The 22,024-nt window shown below is 36.0% G+C and overlaps 1 protein-coding gene across 1 annotated transcript in view; it reads left to right on the forward strand.

Annotated features, from left to right (window-relative positions):
- The window catches only part of LOC122802678 (cytidine and dCMP deaminase domain-containing protein 1-like), a 1,178,769-nt gene that overhangs the window by 940,082 nt on the left and 216,663 nt on the right, over positions 1–22,024 (forward strand). The window contains exon 8 of the mRNA XM_044072393.1: positions 21,029–21,080. Within this exon, the coding sequence (XP_043928328.1) occupies positions 21,029–21,080 (52 nt within the window). The remainder of the gene's footprint in view (positions 1–21,028; positions 21,081–22,024) is intronic.

Genomic DNA, 22,024 nt, shown 5'->3' on the forward strand with positions numbered 1-22,024 from the left:
TAAAGGCATAGAAAGTACCTTGGCCTTGCAGGTTTGCAATGCCTTCCATATGTTCATACCAGAAACCGAGCATAAAAGAAGCAAAAGAGGAGATGTAGCCATCCTCATTAAGGATAAGTACACCTCAAGACTGGTCAAATAGTATGACTCTCTTGAGCTAATGCATGTCCAATTAACTATAAAGCCCACTATCATATCATAACAAGCTATAAGTACCCACCATGAAACAAGAAAAGCATACTACATACCTGGATGTACTGGAAAACTTGCCATACAGCCCAACACCTTACTCATTTGTTATTTTAATTATCCTACCATTGACTAGGAAACGTACACAACCACAAGGATGCTGGCTCAGAGGTCCTTGGGCTGTCAATGCAAATGCTGTAGAACAGCTAGTCAGCATACCCACAAGAGGCTCAAATGTCCTGAACATAGTACCTAACTAACATGAGAGAGCATTGCACCCCCCCCCATGCAATGTCCTCCCTGATAAGATTGGACCATGAATCAGTCTTGTTCGATGTAATTATACAACCATATACCCCATCAAGCTAAAAAATGCTTACAAATTTTTCTAAGACAAATTATCTCCTACTAAGTGATGGTATAAGAAGTTTCAAAGCCCGCTTGAACCCAGATAACATGGACTCCTATGCAGAGGTGTACACCAATGCCCTGCATAACCACTTAAGTAGTTGTATAGAATTGGCTGTACCTGACTGAATGAAACCCAGGTCTTGCCAAAAAAAAGCCACCCTGGTGGAACCTTATTATAAACAGGCTATACAAAAAGAGAAAGAAACTAATGTCCAAGAACAAGAGGGAACTGGCTCAGCAGAGGAGGAAATCCCAAATTATAGATCTTGTAAAGTTCTCCAAAGCTAGTTACCAAAAAAATAAAATCACAAGGCATTCTTTATGTCTAAAATCTAAAATAGAATACCCAGCTATGCGAATAACTGATTGTGGATGGCACCACTTACTCAACCAGAGGTAATAGCTAACCTCCTAGCTGACAAATTTGGAGAAAGCTTCACCCCCCCATCCCATCCAATCATCCCCAAAGAATAGAAAGTCACCAAGGCCCTGGATTAGGGAAAGATGGTGCATACTGCCTGTCTTGACCTAGCCAAGGCATTTGACACAATCACCCATTCAGGTATTATAGAGAAACTCTCCCAACTGGGAATTACATTGCCAGATGGGTAGCCAACTGGCTGACCAACAGGACACATACTGTTAAAGTGGGTGACTTCACCTCTAGCAAAAGACCAGTCACCAGTGACATACCACAGTGTTCTGTGCTGGTCTCCTTACTGTTCAGAATTTATTTCTCAGAAGTCCAGGCAAACCTGGACGGCCTATGGCTGACCAAGTTCGCTGATGATTGCAAATTGGGAGCAATTATTGAGTCCCCTAATGATGTTAATATATTGAAGACAGGGCTAATGTAGACAAATGATTGGTGCCAAAGCCATGAATTAAAACTAAATGCAAAAAAATGCATTATTATTCCCTTTGAGAAAGCTGACATTTTCATTATTACATTATAGACAACACCTCCCTAAATGTAGACCCATGGTATGTGATCTGAGCACTCAGGTTGATAGCAGTCTGAACTTTGACTACCACAAACTCACAGTAATAAAGCAATCCTTTTATGTGGTACATCTTATAAGTAAAGACATTGCACCTAGATCTAAGGATGTTATAATTCCATTATACTCAACCTTCATCAGACCAGTAATTGAGTACAGTGCTCCCCTTTTTCATATACCTCACCAGATACTTGTAACAATTGGAGAGACCACAGATGTTTCTCATCAAGAAATTACAGGGTACACAAAACAAGTCTTATGCAGAAAAACTAAACGCCCTGTCACTATTATTTTGTCTCCTATGGGTTACAAAAGGGTGACATATGCCCGGCTTACAGGACAGTCTCTGACCTGGCCTTGATGGAAATGCTACACATTCATAAATTAAATTGCAGGAGGGTCACTCACTCCAGGGATCTTAACCTAGCCTTTGGCAGGAACTGGTCATGCTGGAGAGATAGCAGCATCTCCCAGAGAATGCCACTTCTCTGGAACAAGCTTCCAATTCATGCAAAACAGAGCTCTTCCATGACCCTCTTGAAATGCAACCAAGATAAATGGATGGATGACTGCAAATTCACTCCTGGGGTGGTGCCTATGTCCCTCCCAGACAGAGTAAATCAGTATTAAGTACCACAGACCCTTACCTCTGCAAACTCTCACCTAACCATCGACAACTGGGGCAACTCGAGATAAATATGGCCAGGCTTGAAGGGCTCTAGGGCCGTTAGCCTAGTAACCTCCTATGAAACTATGAACCTATGACATATAATGATTTTCTTACTGCCTTAGCCAAAGTCAAAATCCAGATTACTGTCTACATATGTTAACCAGATCCTTGATTACTAGGTCAACTCTTAGGGATGTATTATTGATGGGGTAATTAGTCTGAGTAGCAATTTTCCTAAAAGACCTAGTAATGTATTTTTTTTTTTGACATTGAGTTTTAATTCATGACTTTGGCACCAGTCATTTGTCTGTGTTAAAATGTCATGTAAAATATTTGTGTCATGGCATAATCGATGATGGTTTCCAATTTGCAATCATCTGCAAACTTGGTCAGCCAAAGGCCTTGACATTAGCCTTTACCTCCAAGAAGTAGATACCAACTAGGAGCAGTCCCAGCATGAAACCCTGAGGTACCCCACTGGTGGCCAATCTCGTAGTAGAGTTGGTCTTACCAATCCTGACTTCCTGGATCCTATCTGTGAGTTAGCTGGCAATCCAATGAGTTATGTAGGGGTATATGCCCAGTTTGGTGAGTTTGTTAGGTATACCTCAGTGGGTTATTGCATCAAACTCCCTAGCCAGATCCAGGTAGGTGGCACCTACCACCTCATTCACTGCCTTTGTGTCCATCAGATTTAGTAGGCATAACCTTCCCTTGACAAAGCCAAACTGGGTCAGGTCTAGTGTCTGAAGGTTGTGTCTGTCTTTACTGATTATTTCCACAATAATTTTTCCCATGGCTTTATATATTAAACTACTCAGACTAATAGGTCTGTAGTTTCCGGGGGGGGGGGGGTTAATGGTCCACACTTGTGAAGTGGGATGACTGTTGCAGTCCTCCAGTCATGTGGTGCAAAGCCTGTTTTGAGAATATAGTTAAAAAGTGTCTTAAGTGGTCCTGATAGGTCATGTTTCCAGCTATTTGGGAGGCATCCCTGGATATTGTCAGAACCCACTGAAGCTGTGTTTTTTTGCCTTAGTGTAGTAGTTAGGAGGGGGGGTATGCTAGTAAGTATTTCACAGGGAGGGGAGAGTGGAGGGTGAAGTTTGAGTTGAATTTTTCAGCCAGAAAATTTGCTATGTTGCTGTGCTCACTGAAGGTGGCAAAACTGACCTCAAGTTTGGCACACTGACGTGTGCTGCCTTTGAGGTTTTAGACATAGCTGTAGGAGGCCTTGTGGTTGTCTTTCTCCTGCGAGGCTATCTTAACCTCATACTTGGCCTTGTTAGACCTAATTACTCTTAGCTTCCTGTTTAGTTCAATTAGACTTCACCTTTTGTCCCTGTCTGTGCAGCTGATGGTCAAAAGAGATATTTAAGATGAGACTGTTTCACTGTTAAGAATGAGATAATGGTGTAAGGTTAGGTGAATATTGTGTCATAATTTTATCTTTTATCTTTAAGGTAACAAATACAGCAAGTCAGGGGTGCCACTTCTTGGAAAATCTATTCTATGTGAAGACATGTTAATGTTTACTAAGTAACCCATTAATCTTAAAGCTGGTGGTCTCATAGGTGGTCACAAAATGTATCATTTGGTCATTATGGCCTGAATATTTTATCCTTTGATATGAAAGCATCTCATCACTGGCTTTATTAGAGCAAATACAAAGGCTTGTTCAACACCATTGTCCCTGTAACCCATGCTCACATACCTGTTTTTTCAAGTAATTTATTTCTCATCCAAAGACATGAGTAAATTTTTCACATTTTCCCAAATATTAAAATTGGGATTTGGAAATGTTTTTAATGATGTGTCTTGAATGGCAAGTTACAGCTGAAAGTAATAAGCTCCTGGTAAAATGATGGAGGCTGTGGTATTGCCTCCTTTTCTTTCAGGAACAGCATTTAATCTTCAATGATAGAGCCCTACAAATTCAGGTCCTAGAACTCCATTTTACTATGGACAAGACAATCTTCCCACTTATAACATGCTACAGAACCCTCTACATGTTCCCTGATGGTCCTGTTAGATTCCTGGATGCTTTAGAAGAAATTCCTTTAAGCAATATCTCTCTAATCCTAGGTGACTTCAATTACCTTGCCTTTGAATGGAGCACAAATATCTCTAACATAGGATATATCCAGAGATTCTTTTTTGGATTTCATAAAGAGGAATTTCCTAGATCAAATAATTAGTAAACCCATTAAAAACAAAATATTCTTGATCTGTTCTCAGAAATACTGCCTCTACCTGTTCCAGTCCTTTCATCCCTTCATGAATTAGGTTTGACCATAAACCTCTGACATTTATTGTCAGAAGCACCATGCCTCCTGTAATCAACATCTCTGAATTTAAGGATTTCAAAACAGTGAACAGTGTATAGTTGTAAGATGAACTCTCTTAATTTACCCATGACATTACCATCATTGACAATGACTCAGCAGCCATCTTCACTAAAGAGTTTTATACCCACTTAGACATATGTATAGATCCAGCAGCCCCAACTTGAGTCAAATACAACAGGTAATTAAAAAACAAACCTCTGTTAGTCAAGCACCATAAATAACTTTTATAGCAAGAAAAACAAAAGTCGTTAAATTGTACAGTATGGCTAGGATTCCTCAGATTGTTGATACCACAAAAATATCATGAAAACGAGAAGCACTAAAGCACTATAAAAACAAGTGAAGCAACCAATGAGTAGAGATTAGCTTCTGAATTGAAGGATACTACAGGTCCTTCTTTAGCTGTATTAGAAAACTAAGAAATAACACTCTATATATTGCTGTGAATAATTCCTTAATGGGTGTCCCCCACTTCAACCCCAAAGACATTACAAATATATTAGTAAATAATTTCATCACTGACATCACCACAAAGCCACATTCTGAAGACATGCTGCAGGTGGACTGGACACTCTAAATTGGCTCTAGGTGTGAGTGTGTGCCTTCTGAGTAAGGCTGGGTGCTGAGCTGGCAACTCAACACCATAAAACTTTAAATTTTCTGCGGATCAATGATCCACTTAGGTAATCCTTAACGGAAGCAGCCAAAAGGAGAAAAAGAAGAACATCACCTCAAAGCCCCTATTCAAAGAACACTTATCTCAGAACCCATTATCCCCTGTCATCACTAAAAAACACATTCTTAAATTGTTATTAAAATGAAAAACAATCCTTCCATAGATCCTGAAAACAAATGAAAAACAATCCTTCCATAGATCCTGAAAACATACGCTGTTGTTTAAAAACAGTATTGAACATGGTCTAACTAAATTCAACTTAAATTCTTAAAGCTGTGATCCCAAATCTTCGGGCACTGCTGTTTGGATGCACCTCCATAAGGATGAACATACTGAGGACCCTGGAAATTATATACCAGTCAGCCTGATGAATCTGATCTGTAAAGCTATGGAGGGTATCATGATTGATTTGAATAACTGTGATATAGAGAATCTCATTAGGCTTGGCCAACAACAATTTGGCTTCATCAAGGTGAGACCAGACAAATTAAATCTTAACTTCTTTGATAAGGTCATGCAGACTATCATTAGGGAGTCATTCTTTTCATGCAGGTTATCTCAATCTGGCCAAAGCATTTAATACCATATCTCATGAAATTGTAAAGAAACTGTCTGCTTTAAGCATTGATCCTTGTGTGGTAATAAGGATAGCCAAATGACTGAAAGACAGAACCCACCTAGTTTGTGTGACAGGTGCCTCTTCAAAAGATAACTAGTGACGTTTACCAGGTTTCTGTACTGCACCCTCTCCTCTTCAGCATTTACTTCCCTGATGTCAGAACTGATAACCAGGATCTCTAGTTAACCAGATTTAAAAGTTGCTACAAACTGAGTGTTAACTGTCAACCACCACCCCCCACCCAGATATCTATACCCTTCAGAAAGTGCTTACTCTAGTTAATTTCTGATGTTTGGATAATATGATTATATTGAATGCTAAAAAATGTACTAGTGTTTCTTTCAGAAAAAAGCACTCATTCACAACATAAGTTATAAAATGCTCCTTTACTAAACACAAAGGTGGTCAGGGACCTGGGCACTTGAGGTGATAGTTTCTCCTTTGGTCATCATGTGTCAATTGTAATTAGAAAAACATTCAATTTAGCAAACCTGATAATTGAAGGTATTTTGTCTAGATCCAAAGATGTTAGTATTGCCCTACATTCAGCACTGATCAGACACAGAATAGACAACAACATTACCTTTGGGATGTACCTCATTTGACATATCAACATTTTCAAAATGCCCCAGAGACTCCTAACCAGAAAGATCTCTGGTCTTGAGAACCATAGTTACCAGGAAAAACTGGAATCCCTGCCCTGTTCTCTGTGTCGTATTCACTTCCAAGGGGTTATCTGTGCCTCACTCATCATGCCATTAGAACTCTAGTGGTCCTTGGCCTCCTATATCTGAAAAAATCAAAGTGCAAAGCAAACATGAGAACTAGAGAACTGAACTTTCATCAGCAGATAAATGAAATGTGACAGAGAGATAGAGTCATCACCCAGTGTCTCCCCCTTCTCTGGAATGGTTAATGATTATAATTACATATCTTTCTTCAAACTAAACCTGTAAAACTGGATAGATACTCTCACATTTACCCTGGGACTAACTGAAATCTCCATCCTTGAGAAAGGATGCATGAATCCTATGAATATGATATGTACTATTTGAAAATAAGACCAACTTAATGGAATTAAGAAAGAAGAGATTCCAAAATGTGAATGTTGCTGGTACCCTCAATAAATGAGAGATTGTAACTAGTGGAGTACCACAGAGATCAGTGCTGGGGCCTCTCCACTTTGCATTTATTTTGCAGACATCCAGACCAATATCCCAGAAGTGTGGTCAACCAAGTTTAATGATATCTGCAAACTGGACAATGCTATCCACTCATCCCAACAATACCAAATAACTGCAGTAAAGATTGGAATATGTATATACCTGCTGTACAGAAAATAGTCTCGACCTAAATATAAAAAGGTTATCATTTATAGCTTGCTTGATTTGGATGTTTGGAAGCTTGGCAAGAAAGCTGCTCATACCTCATGTGTTATAAATGGTACTGTTGTCCAGATACATATGTTCATAAGAGACCTGGATACTTATGTATCCATTCATTCTCATTTTGTCATCATGCTCCCATCATCTTTAGGAAGTCCTACTGCCTGACCCAGTTAATTTCCAAGAGAATGTCTTTAGCATCCAAATAAGTCAGCTACCACTGTACATTTCCCTTAACAGATCCATCACTGACCACAGTGGTATGTACAAAACCAAGCATATCATTCAACTGAAAACACCCCAAAGATTAAAATAAATGAATAAAAGGCATTAAGTCCTTCAACTATCCTGCTAGATTAATATAAACCTCTTTTACTCAATGGCCTACCAGCTTGTCTAAGGTGACCAATGCCTGGCTTTTTAAGACACAAAAGACCCATTCATATTTGGCCATCTATTTTATTTCTTTATTTTTTTTTTTACAAAACCAGTTTCTCCATACAGCTATAGTACTGACCCAAATCTACACCAAGAAATAAACAATACTCCCAGAAGGGATATATTCCTAACTCAATACATTCCCAGGCTATGGAACAAGTTGCCACAATAGGTAAAACAAAGTACTACTTCGACTACCTTTAAGGCTAGTCTTGATAACCAGATAGGTAAACATAAATTAACACCAAGGTTATCATTTATAGCTTACTTGATTTTGCAAGTTGAACAGTATTAAATGCTTGAAAATGGTGGTGGCAAGAACTTTTAAATGTATTTACTTAAAGATGTATGTGTCAGGGCATCTTACAATACCCATGATGACTTGCCTTGTATTACTCCTGTCTCCTCTGTAATGAAGTTTTCACAGGTCTGTCTATTAAAATGGTGACTTTTTAACGCTAAATAGTATGCTACAGACAAATCAAAAGACACCATGAAATTGGGAGTGTGGTCAAAATAGTGAGCAGTTAACAACACTGTTTTTATAGCTCTGCACCTGAAGGATTTATAGTTGAACACCTGCTGAAAGATGTACTACAAAAAATAACAGCTTCAAAAGTCTTCTAATAGTTTTTTTTTCTGTCAAGAAAACTAGAAAGTACTAATTGTTTCAGAATGAGTCACTCTAAGCCCAGTGTACAGGAGAGTACAATGAAAAAAGGCATACAAGCTATAGTAAGTAACATCAGTGAGTTATCTGTATGTCTGATTTTTGATAGAAGATTACTTTTTGAAAATGAAAATGACACTGATTTTTTTCTGAAACAAAACAACATATTCTGGGAAAAATAGAATACTTAGAGAGATCTATAAAGAATAACATCAGGATTTATGTGATTCCTGAAAAAGAAGAGGGAGACAATATGATACAATTTATTAATACCTGACTACCTAAAACTTTGAACTTGCCTGAAGCTTTTCCATTTGGCATTGAAAGGGCACATAGATCACTTTCCAATTCATCTTCAAAAAAAAAAAAAAAAAAAAAACTCTTCATTAGGATCAGTGATTGTAACATTTTTCTCAAGTCAAGATAATAATTTAGTCTTAAAAGCTACATGGAAGGATTCACCTCCCAGAAGGAAAGAAGATTTTTAATACCTTGGAAGAGATACAATTGACTTTATACAAAAAAATAAATAAATAAAATAAAATCCTAGAAAAAATAAAAGAAATGGACTGGAATCTATCAACTTCTTTGAAAAGAAATGCAGCAAGAGATGGTTGGCTATTAAAAGACAAAAACAGTAAATTCTTATTAATTTAAAAAGGTGTTTGAATATTTATGCACAGGTGTTGAATATTATTTTGTACAAGGTAATCGTGCATTTGTTTCTTTCCCTACTTCAAATGGTTACTAGTTCCCTTTTTAAAATGTTAGTATGAGTGAATCATTATTATGATGAAACTTATTTTAGGTAGCACAGTTTCTGATATCTTGGCATAGTTGAGTAATGTACTATTAAATATCATACAAGATGTAGCAAATGACACTAAAGATGCATGCTAAGTTGCATTCTGGGTTCTATAATGATCTAATATTGTGCTACTGATAGTATACTTGACATGCAATAGCATCCAGGAAAGACAAGCTATGTTATAAACAAAGTATAAAAAAATATAACTTTTTACATATATAAAAGTTATTATTGGAATGATGTCAAATAATCAGAGTAACATTCACATTTTTACAATTTAAACCTGGATGACACATAACTGTCATTCTTTTAATGCACGTTTATATGATATGTCTCCTTTAAAAATCGCAGTCTGCTTTATATTAAACATTTCATACAAATAGTGCTTACTGAATCATTAAATATTATGTCTTTAAATACAATAGCTTTTAGTGTTTAAAATAATTTGAATTGTTTTTATTCATTTTTAGTGGTTTGGAGGAGTTTGAGGGATTGATATGTAATTTAGGGGTGACTTGAATTCACTTGCAAGCATTTTTATATGAACTACAACTGATGGACTGTTCATTTTCAATGCCTTATCATGAAAACCAGCTTGAAACTATTTAGAGTCACGAGCACATTTATGATACTGCAGGAATTCTAAGAATTCTAACATCTGTCAAGGTTACTTCTTCCTGTATGAAAGTAAATAATCATAATATTCTGAATCATATACTTAGATGTCAAAGAATAAAATTTAGATAATAAGCAAAATACAATAAATTGCTTTATAAACCACTGTCAATTATTACATAGTTCTGAATTGTTACTACTGATAGTATACTTGACATGCAGTAGCACCCAGGAAAGTTATGCTATGTTTTACACAACGTATAAGAAATATAGTCTCTTACATATATAAAAATTGTTATTGGAATGTCATCACACTTTTGCAAGTTAAAGCGGGATCACACATAACTGTCATTCCTTTAATGCAAGTTTATATGCTATGTCTCCTTTAAAAAATGACAGCCTGCTTTATAAACATCTCATACAAATAATGCTTACTGAATCATTAAATGATATTTTTTTAAATACAGTAGCTTTTTAGTGGTTAACATACTTTGAAATGTTTTGGGGTTTTTTTTACTGGTTTGGAAGGGCTTGAGGGATTGATTTATTATGTGAAGGTGGCTTAGATTCATTCATGAATGTTATTATGTGAACTGTAGCTGATAAACTGCTCTTTTGCAAGCCCATGTCATGACAACTAGCTTAAAGCAGCTTAGAGTCATGAGCACTTTTATGATGCTGCATGAATTCTGAGCTGTCCATGTTACTTTTCCTGTCTAAAAGTTAATAATCATAATATTTTAAATCATATGCTAAGAATGTCAATGAATACAAATTAGATATTAAGCAAAAGACATTGAATTATATTCTAAACCACTGTCATTTATTAAATAGTACTGAATGCTTGCAGTATACCAAAAGGCTAGTTTATATACTAGCCTATAGAAAGATATATCTGATAAAAATTGTAGGATCATGTTTCTCTGTTAATATTTCTTTTTAATGATAACAAAACTTAATATCTTAGAACAATTTATTATGGAAAGTTTGAATCTTAAAAGGGAAGATTTTTCAGATGGTTGTTGCAGTAGTATACTAGATTAAAAAGTATCAAATATATAAGGGTAAATATAAATGTTTTATTATATGATATTCTACACTAAGATTATAGCTAAAATATAAAATCTAGGAATATAGTAATAGTACAAGACAGTGTACAAACAGAAATAGTAAGAGTTCAGAATAAGTAAATATGTATATATATATATATATATATATATATATATATATATATATATTTATCAATATATATCTATATATTATATATATATATATATATATATATATATATATATATATATATATATATGTGTGTGTGTGTGTGTGTGTGTGTGTGTGTATAAAATTCTACAAGAGTGGGAGGCTGGCATAGTGGTTAAGGTGTTCACTTTATATGCACAAAGTGCCAACGTGCAGGGTTTGATTCTTACATGGGGTAATTGGCTAGGCTTGGAATTGCCCATAAAGGCAGTTAGCCTGGTACTAATTTATGAACTTATGATTGCACAAACAACTTTACACATAATAAATATAACAAAAAATATAAATAATCTGACCTATAAAATAATAAATGTGAAAATAACAACAGACTTCCTCACTATACTAGATCAGGGAGATAATGTGAGGTACAGGGAAAGGTTACTGTAGAGATATTCAGTTTGATCAACTTATAATAAAGATTCTGAACACCTGTTTATAAGCTCATCTGTAGGTAGTAAGCTATCTGCCCAAAGGCATTTATAAGCCTAGCCAGAATGGGTTGGCTTTCGCCACCCCCTTAGATTAGTTCCCTGTGCCTCTGTCCAGCAGAGCCACTGAAGTGATCCCCAGGGTAAACTTTCTGTTTTCCATCCACTCATCAGGGTTTCTCTTGAAGAGTGTTAGTGAGGAGCTCTGCCTAATGTAGATTGGAATCTTGTTCCAAAGCATGGGAAGTCTCTGGGACAGGAATCTATCCCTCCAGCACATCCTATTTATTGTTCTGGTGAGGATTAGATCCCTAGAACTTGTGGCTTTAGGGGATATGGCTTTCATTATGTGAAGCATGTCCATCAATTCTGGGTTGGACATGGCCTTGTATGTCAGGCAGAGATCACCTCTGAGTAGGTGGTATGCAACCGAGTACAGCTGGAGTTTCTTCAGTTGAGCTGCATAGGGCATCTGTTTGAGGCCAGTGATCCTCTTGGTGAGGTACTTCTGTGGTCTTTCCAGCTGTTGCAGGTGTCTTGTAAGGTACATCCCAAATGGGGCATTGTACTCTATAATGGGTCTGATGAGTGATGAGTAGAGTGGCACAATGACCTTTTTTGATCTGGATGCAAGCCCTTTTGTGATTAGGTGGGCCACATAGGAGTATTTTCTAACCACTTTGGCAATATGATTATCAAAGGAAAGATTGCTATCTACTTGGGTTCCCAGATCCCTTATTATGTCTTCCATATTTAAGAGACTACCACCTATGTGGTAGTTTGTGGGTACTTTGTTTTTTTCCAAAGGGGATGACTACGCTCTTTTTGGCATAACTTGGCATAACTCACTGACAGGCTTTTTTAAGGTGGTGCATACTAAAAATATGAGGCACATTAATATGAATCAGAAGCATGAGCTAAGCATTGCTACTCCTAATGGGAAGTTTGAGAAGTAGTTTTTTGCCTTTTTCCTCAAACTAGGAATACATTATTCCATGGTAGAATATTTTAGGATTATATCATTAGGGAATTTTTTTCTTTGTTTCAGAAGTTTTGTCCATAGCTGAAGATTTCATATTGTTATGTATAGTATATAATAAGTTCTGTACATAAATGTGGTTCCATTATGCCTGTATTTTTCTCTTATATAAATGTCTGATTTTAAATGCATATCTACTAATATTAATGGATTGAATAATTAAGTAAAGAGTAGGAATCTGTTCAAATACTTGCAAGAATTATTTGGTTTTAGCAGGTTCTGTCTTTTGAGCTAAAAGAAGAACCACCTTTATTTCATGAAAGAACTCACCAGTAATGCCTAAAGTAATAGAAACCTATATTGATAAAAATGTTATCTTAAGCATTGTTATAATTGAGTGGAACAGAAGACTATATACATTGGGGAGCTCTTATTGGAATCAAGGGGTTGGAGCTAAAAATGCAAAAAAAATACTTAGACACTGTAACCTATTACATGAAAGGTGAAGTCATAATGCCTGGTGATTTTAATTGTATTTCATCAGGCAAAGATTTTACTCCAAATAGAAAGCTGAGAATCACATCTTCAGCCAAGCATAAACAAAATTTGCAGTTCTAATAAGTATATATATGATCTAAGGAAAACAAACTCATTTCAATTTACCAATTATTCATATAGATATGGAACTCAAACAAATATTGATTACATTTTTATACAAAATGACAACCACAAAGAAGAAAACGAAATAACTCCACCAATGAAACCAATAAACAAAATTTTCGAAGATAGGTTCAATTTGGTTGAATAAAGTATGGAACACCAAGCTTAGCGCTTTCATTCAGTTCACGTCAAATAAAGTGAATGAAAGTGCTAAGCTTGGTGTTCCATACTTTATTCAGCCAAATTGAACCTATCTTCGAAAATTTTGTTTATTGGTTTCATTGATTACATTTTTGTCTCAATCTGTTATCACATATCAGAAAAGTTACAATAGTTTCACGTCCATTATCAGACTATAATGCTATAATCTTTAATATTATTTTAAAAACTGACAATTTAATACATCACTGGAGATTACCAGCAGACATTATTAAAATAAAAAGATTCAAGGATTGGTATGTTAAAGAGAGCCATTTCCTAGAAATAAACATGAATGGTGACGTATATACATTGTCCTGTGGGATGCACTAAAGGCTTACTTAAATGGAAGAGTTACAAGGTGGTATATTAGTAAAACAAGAGAATGGGACAAAGAATTTAATATATTACAGGCCAAAATAGACACACTATAGTCAAATCTAAGTCCAAAAGACATTATCAGTCAGTCTGAACTTAAAAACTTAAATATAAAATATGTTGAAATTCTAAATCATAAAGTTTCAATAAACCTGGAAAACTTAAACTTTAGGCATATTCAGTAAACCCTTTAAGTTTGCATATACTTGCTGCTACATCAAAGAAAATGAATAAACTAAATCATGTCAAAGAAATTAGAACACATATAAATAATATAAAAAAAGAACAGATATTAAAGATATTCTTGAGGTCTTTAAAATATTTTATGAAAATATAAGTAATAATACAAATAACCTAGATAATGATGATATAGTTGAAACCTTTCTAAGGGAAAAGATAAATAATAAATAACAAGGGAACCATTCACTTTAATAGAAGTAAAAGATCAAATAAAAAAGTTAAAAAAAAAAAGACATTGGGCTCAGACGGTCTTATACCAGAACTATGTAACATTCTACCGGAGGATGCAGTTAACATATTATATAAGGTATATAGAGAAATAAAAACAACTGCTGAAGTCCCCCATTATGGAAATATTCCCTTCTATCACCTATTTTAAAACAAGATAAGGTTCTTACAAAGTGCTGGAAACATCAGAAATCTAGACAAAGGCCCATGAAAAGTCGGTAAAACTGGCCTAAAATCTGGTTGCTAATTAAAATGAAATTTACATACATAATTATGTAACCCCACCACCCACCACAATGGAACTGTGGGATACCAACATATCTCTTCAACACACTCCAGCCAGCCCTACTGCAGCCACTGTGTGCTAACAAAACTGTTTCATCACAGTCCTCACTACTTCAACCACTTTAATATCATGCTATTGCCATTATACTTCACATGCAAACTATTTGCATCGCTCTGGAGTCTGGCTCCCTTCACACTGCTATACTATGTCCATTGTTTTCCCATTCCACCAAGGTACAGTCAGTGACACACACTTTTTTAACAGTCAACATATCCTCCTTAATATGTTGTTTTACAGTTCCACAGGGTCGCTTACTCTGTTAAAAATGTATAGAAGTCCAGCATAAACACATTTTGCTGCATATTTCAGCAAAATACACAAAGGAAACAGCCTGAGTAAACCCGCATAGTGACGAGTAGAGAATACGTGAGATACAGAGCATGAAGTGTAAATACATAAGAGCAATATCAACACTCCAGAGAGGGCGTCAACAGACCGTATCCCAAAAAGCTCGGACAATGACAGCAAATTGGTTGAACCACCGTTTATTGAATAAAATTCACAACTCAATTGAATCAGATAAACGTATCACAAGGTTAAGCGCTTTCGTCTGACCTACGTCAGACTTCCTCAGAACCATGAACTGATGCCTGAAGTGTGTATTTAAATGCATTTTGGCGCCAACTACCTACCAAACAATTACTAGTTAAAAGGGTAACACTCATAGTGTAGCATGTTATAAATCTGCATGTGCAAAATAATGCGTAATGTGGCATGCTTAGTAATAAATAACACACATAATTCAGATTTTAACTAACTAAAATTTCATCTACCAATACAATACTAAATTGCACCCACTAAAAATGCGTAGTGGAACTGAGTACCTATTTAAAAATACTATAATATACATGTTAGTAAATCAACCTGATCAGGTACCTACTGTACCTGTATAACATTCATTAAAAACAATAGTGTTAAAAACATCAATATGTAAAAAACTTAGGTTGAATAAAATTAAACAATGCCATATACAATGACAGTTAATGATATGCTTACCAAGTGTGACCAAATGTTTCTAAAAAGTTGCTATGAACATATAATCAAATATAAATGCCTATACGGGGTACTAGCTAAGTGGTCCGTACAAGATTCTGTGTGACCTAATAGTACTTCCTATATGATGATGAAACTCGTGAAACTAGGGGGGTAGTGTTGATCCTTGTAAAAACTGTTGGAAAAACATATTCCCACCCATTGAATTGATGAACTACTAATATAAACTAATTGAAGGTGTTTCTAAAAGTGCTAACCTACCACTGCACTATTAACAAACTACTAAAAGAATTCATGCATTTAACTGTAAGAATGGCTTAATACTGATGAAATCATTCAGCCCTGGTCTGGATGTAGAGTCACAAAATATCTGCCATCTACTTTCAAGAGCCGATAGTTTAATCTTCCAATTCCCTTCACTACTAGTTGTTTCCATTAAATCTATAATGGCAAACTTAAAACTGTGATTGTTGCCTTTTTCACAAATGTGTCTACACAGTGCGTTGTTTTTATCTTTCCTCTGAATTCTTAAATACATAAGAGGGTAAAACTTGCATTTAATAAGACATGGGTTTCATACCATTATTTATAGGGAATTTTTAATCTTAAATAATGCCAATGCAAAGGTGATTGATTCCTGGACATGTCAGTCATAAACACAGACTTGCAAAAGAGTGTAGCCACTGAAATTCCTGCATAGCAGTTCATCTTGAGTCACCACAGGCTACATTATAATTATTTAAAACTTGAAAATCAGGCAGTCTTCAGGTCAAGCTGGTAACAAAATAATGAAGTCTGTTTAACAAATTAAAAAAACACATTTTATTCAATAACTAAAAGTGAACACCTTCATTTCTATTTTGGGGTCTGATGAAGTTTCTCAAAATAGAAACAAAAGCGATCACTTTTAGTTATTGGATAAAATGTATTTTTAATTTGTTAAATGGTTATTTCATTACAAGCTTGACCTGAAGGCTGTTTGATTTTCTAGTCTGTTGTGTTTACTGCCATGTCGAGTATATGAGTTGAGTGATTTATGATTATTAAAAACTTATCTACAATTACCCAGAGGAGTAGATGCTGGGGCAGGGGAAAAAGGAAATATCCAGGATGCCATGACTTTGTGTCCTACAAGTTATCTCAAAAGTCTGTGCTGTGCAGCTTAAGGTGAGTAATGATAATTACAGTAGAAGGACCATTATTAATAGGGACTGCACTATGCACTCTATGAGAGTTCGAACCCAGCTATGAGCCTTTATGTACTTAACAGTGAGTGATCCATCAGATTCCCAAAAGTGGTGATCAATCATACCTTCACCAGCATAAGGAAATTATTGTATACCCATCTGAGAAGTGAGTCCTGAAGCTTTGGCTGCAGCTCTGAACTGACACACAACACGTCGTCCTCTTTAAATCAACAGAAAGAAGTTTGTAACAGAAGGTGTCGCAGTTTTATGGTTTCAAGCTGCAGACTGGACTGAAAAGCCAGCAGGACAAGAACTGACATTCTCTAAATGCCTTTATTAAGTGGACTGACTTGAAACTTAGTTTTGAAGTGCTGACTGTAGTTTTCTTTGTTTTGAAGTTAATTCTGATTACATGTGATGCCATGAGCATGCATGAGGTTTTGATTTGCAATTTAATTATAATTTAATTATAGCCCTCTGCAAATGTTTGTATTTACCAATACAATTGTATGGATTGTAGATGCAAGCCATTGCAGCTCATGTCCCTTGTTGTAGCAACTGCTAACAAATAGCCATATTGCTAAATTGAAGAGGGATTTGCTGCACAATCCTGATAGGTATTGGTATAGCACCTTAATCCTGCTCTGACAAACTTCTTAATGACACTGCCATCAAAGAGAGCATTTCTGCATTGGTAGTTAAAGCGAAGTGTAAACTGATAGATTTTTTGAAGTAGAGTCAGGACTGTAGTGCTGTGCACAAGTTTCCATTCATACTTGATCTGATCTGTACTGCTTGCAGACAGTGTTTAGTGCATCAGTAGTCAAAAACATCTAATCTGAAGTTGGAGCTGACTGCTACAGTGCTACAAATCATTTTCTTTTCAAAATCTATCGCCTAGTCTGTGAGAGTCCTACATTTTCAAAGTACAGCTGATGTTGATGTGACATACACTGGTGATGACATGATGACATTAGACATACTTTAAAATTTTAAATAAAATTTAAAAAAAGAAATCGGGAGTTGAAGGGGCCACTTGGAATTGTATTATATTTTGAAATTCAGCATTGTAAGCTTTAAGTATAACAAGACTCGGTCAAATGTGTTTTCAGTATTTTGAAAATCGGGTATTGTGGTATCAGTCAAATGAATATTCAGTATTTCGAGTTTTCAGTAATGTGAAATAGACCTATACAACTAAATATATGGATCTACTTTATTTGATTGAAAGACCATTTGATAGAAACTCATTTGGTCGAAATTTCATTTGATAGAAAACCAGTATTCAAGGCATAAAACTGGGATCTGTCCCCCTCCCCAATATCGTGTGACCCTGAAGTTGATATATATAGTTAGGGGGGGGCACAGCCCCCCACCTATTTTCATTTAAAAGAAGACAAGAAAAAAAAAGTACACATTTTAAACAAAAATAGGTGGGGGGGCTTTGCCCCCCACACCACCCAATGTGGGGTTCTGTGCCCCGCCACCCCATTAACTATATATATATATCAACTCCAGGGTCGCACGATATTGGGGAGGGTGACAGATCCCTGTTAATTGCCTTGAATACTGGTTTTCTATCAAATGAAATTTCTACCAAATGAGTTTCTATCAAGTGGTCTTTCAATCAAATGAAGTAAATACAGACACACACACACACACACACACACACACATGTGTATGTGTGTGTGTGTGTGTGTGTGTGTGTGTGTGTGTGTGTGTGTGTGTGTGTGTGTGTGTAGTACACACACACACACACACATATATATATATATATATATATATATATATATATATATACACACGTGTGTGTGTGTGTGTGTGTGTGTGTGTGTGTGTGTGTGTGTGTGTGTGTGTGTGTGTGTGTGTGTGTATGTATGGATTAAATTCAAATTGTCAAAAGACAACTTGTTGAAAGGGAAACAAATTATCAAATGTACCAGTTTTTGTCTGTTTTAGATTGCAGTATAGTGGTACAATGGGTATTAGGAAATTTGCCCTTTCCTCACTGTAGTGCAGCCTTGGACTTGGTACATCTAGTCAGCAAATGGTATGGGGGGTACAGAAGGTCTTTCCCTCCTGCAAAAAACGTGTTTTAAAGTTTTTTTCCCCATACATTGGTGATTGACAAATTGTGTTCATTCATTAACCATTCAATTTGTTGCACTTAAAATGGATGGTCTCTCTCACACACACACACACACACACATACTTCATGGTTTTCTGAACAGTGATGGATGTCATATTAAACCTTTTTTTTTACCCTGACACCTTGGTGTGTGGGAGTGTGTGTGTGTGTGTGTGTGTGTGTGTGTGTGTGTGTGTGTGTGTGTGTGTGTGTGTGTGTGTGTGCAGAGAGACAGAGGGAGAATGAGAGAGAAAATGCACTTAGAAGGGAAGGATCACATTATCTGTATATTGATATATCTGTGTCCAAAACTATATCTACTTTTACTGTTAATAATATTTTACAGTCTGAATTAACTGTCTACAGTAATAATTTGCTGCTTTATATTTCAGTATATGCAAATCTTTTACATTCATTTGCCTTCATTATACTTCAGTTATCGAAAATAATTTGTTTCATCTTAATTTTCATTTTCCCTTAGCAGAAATGGCAAACAGCATAGCTTGCTCAGTAAATTGCAACTAAGCTGCAGTTTCATAAAGAGTTAGTCTAAAAATATATATTTGTATTGTTTAATATTTTGCTGTGATTTGCATGCAGAAACATTTTAGCTCTGTCTATAGTTTTGTTTCATCAAAGTACTGAAAATAATAAAATTCGGTAAATTTGACAGTAAACAACAGCTCATCAGTGCCTGGGATTCATTCTGAGTGACTAATTCTTCTCACTTAAAGAGGATTCAGGAAGAAATCTTGTGCATCCATTTGATTGCTGTAGACAGTTGACAAGAATCATTTTTCTTCTTTACTTTTCATTTAGCATTCATATTATCTTTTTAAACATCAGGATAAGACTGTAGCATGTATTGTGTTTTCTTGTGTTTTCATGACTTTATCAAGAGGTGGTTATTGGTGATTTGAGTTTTTATGTGTCAGTTTGAGTGTATGTTTGGTGTGCCAGGTGATATGAGCGATATTCAGAAACAGTGCCATGTAACTCAGACATAGCCTTAATTATTTCAAGTTAGTCAGCACAAGATACCTCTGCCAGTCACTAATAAACCATTAACCCTGGCAATGTGATATTGTAGTAAACTTAGATGGTGACATAGCTACAAACAGAGCTCATTATATGGCAGAGTTAAGACCATTAATTCACCTAAAATATAACAGCAGAACTTTTCTATGGCAGGACTAGCCACCATGTGGTGTAAACCTTGGGTCTAGATGATTGTCACTGTTGAAGTGACACCCCAACCCATGTGCAAAAATGGGGAAAAGGGGTTATGGATGGATGGATGGATGGATGGATGGATGGATGGATGGATGGATAAAAGCAAAACTTTTAATTTAAAAACTTTGATAGCTGTACAGGGCAGTTATAAAAAACACCTGGCATGTTTGGCATGTCCATTATGCACAAAAGTGCGGGTATCCACCAGACATTTCAGTGGCTCATCATTGCTTTCTGGCTTTTAAACAACTCCAGTAGGCAGAATATGGTACAATCTGTAGCCACCTTTTCTCTGAGCACTTACAGTTTTTTTTAATCACTTTAGGCCATCTTCATATGTTATTAACCCAAAGTAGCCCTTGTGGCTAAGTGCAAGTTTTTTCTTCTTAAACCCATCCTGTTTTATATCACGCCATGTTAATGTTAGAGCGAAAATAGTTTAGTGGATAATTTTCATATTGCAGGGTACCTGTTAGAAATATGGAAAGTCATCTTGTACTGTGTATAACCTTGTATGTATAAAAAAATATAGATGTGTGTGTGTGTGTGTGTGTGTGTGTGTGTGTGTGTGTGTGTGTGTGTGTGTGTGTGGGGGTGTGTTTGGGAGTATATGCAGAGACACACACACACACACACACACACACACACACACACACACACACAAAGGCATGAAGAAAAATGAAAAAAAGATGAAAGAAAGAAAAAAAGTCTAGCAAAACGTTTGCATCGTTCATCACTGTTCTGCAGAAGCTTAAAGGGAGACACATGGTATATAACTTGGAATCTAATATTAATGACATTTTTCTGTACTTTGACAGCATATTGCTCTAAGATGTAAATTAAGATTTATTTTTGAAAAAAAAAGATGTTTCACTGTATCTGAATTATGATAATACTAGAGATTTATGGTATATTAAACTTTTTTCTTCTTTTTTAACAGTGGCAAAAACATGATCACCCACCTAAAGACCCTGACTCTGGAGCTGCTGGGGGTAAGCATTTCTTTGTATGCTAACTAGTAACCATGCAGTTTGATATTATTTACTTATGAATTGGATCACATATTATCCCTTATTAGCTAGCTATGTAACTACAACAAGGTCAAAGTTAAAATGGATCAGATCAGAGCAGGGCAGGTATAAACAGCAAGTCACAATGTAGACATGATGACATTCCAAATGGCATTGAGTTGATCAGTATCTTCTGTGCTAGAGTACTTTTGATTATGCTGGCAGAAGATGTGATCTAAATGACAGTTCTGCTATATAGTCCAGTGGGTGCTGGCACTATATATTAAGCTTAAGAGCACATTTTGTGCTCCTGTTATCCTTTCATTGGGCCCGGCTGAATTCCTAATGGCCATATTTTCTTGTGTAATGTTTTTAAAGGGCTACTTTACAGAATTGTTTTAAGTGTTTGTTTTGAAGGACATAGATTAAACTTATGCTTGGTTTTACTTTTCAAAAAAGTTACATGTTCCTTTTTGGATCTCCTTGAGCAGTACTTTGGTGGCGTCATCTTCCTAACATCTACTAAAAATCTGAGTTTTCAAGGAAGACTTCTGCATTGGACAGTCTTGCTAAGAATGAGCAGGCAGGTGACAAATTCTATTATAACATTGTCCTAGTAGACTGTACTTAGGGCAACATATCATGGCAGTGCAGGCTGCATTTCTTCATATTTGACTGTAGTTGGGACAACATATCATGGCAGTGCAGGCTGCATTTCTTCATATTTGACTGTAGTTGGGACAACATATCATGGCAGTGCAGGCTGCATTTCTTCATATTTGACTGTAGTTGGGACAACATATCATGGCAGTGCATGCTTCGTGACTCTGTATTCATGTCTTGTGCTTTGCTTGCCAGCAGTGCACACTGACAGGATCCATGTAGATACTTGCAGTCAACAATCACGTACAATACAACTTCATACC

Source organism: Protopterus annectens, chromosome 5.part0 (genome assembly GCF_019279795.1).
Source record: "Protopterus annectens isolate FY-2018-M chromosome 5.part0, PAN1.0, whole genome shotgun sequence".
NCBI classification, from domain to species: domain Eukaryota; kingdom Metazoa; phylum Chordata; order Ceratodontiformes; family Protopteridae; genus Protopterus; species Protopterus annectens.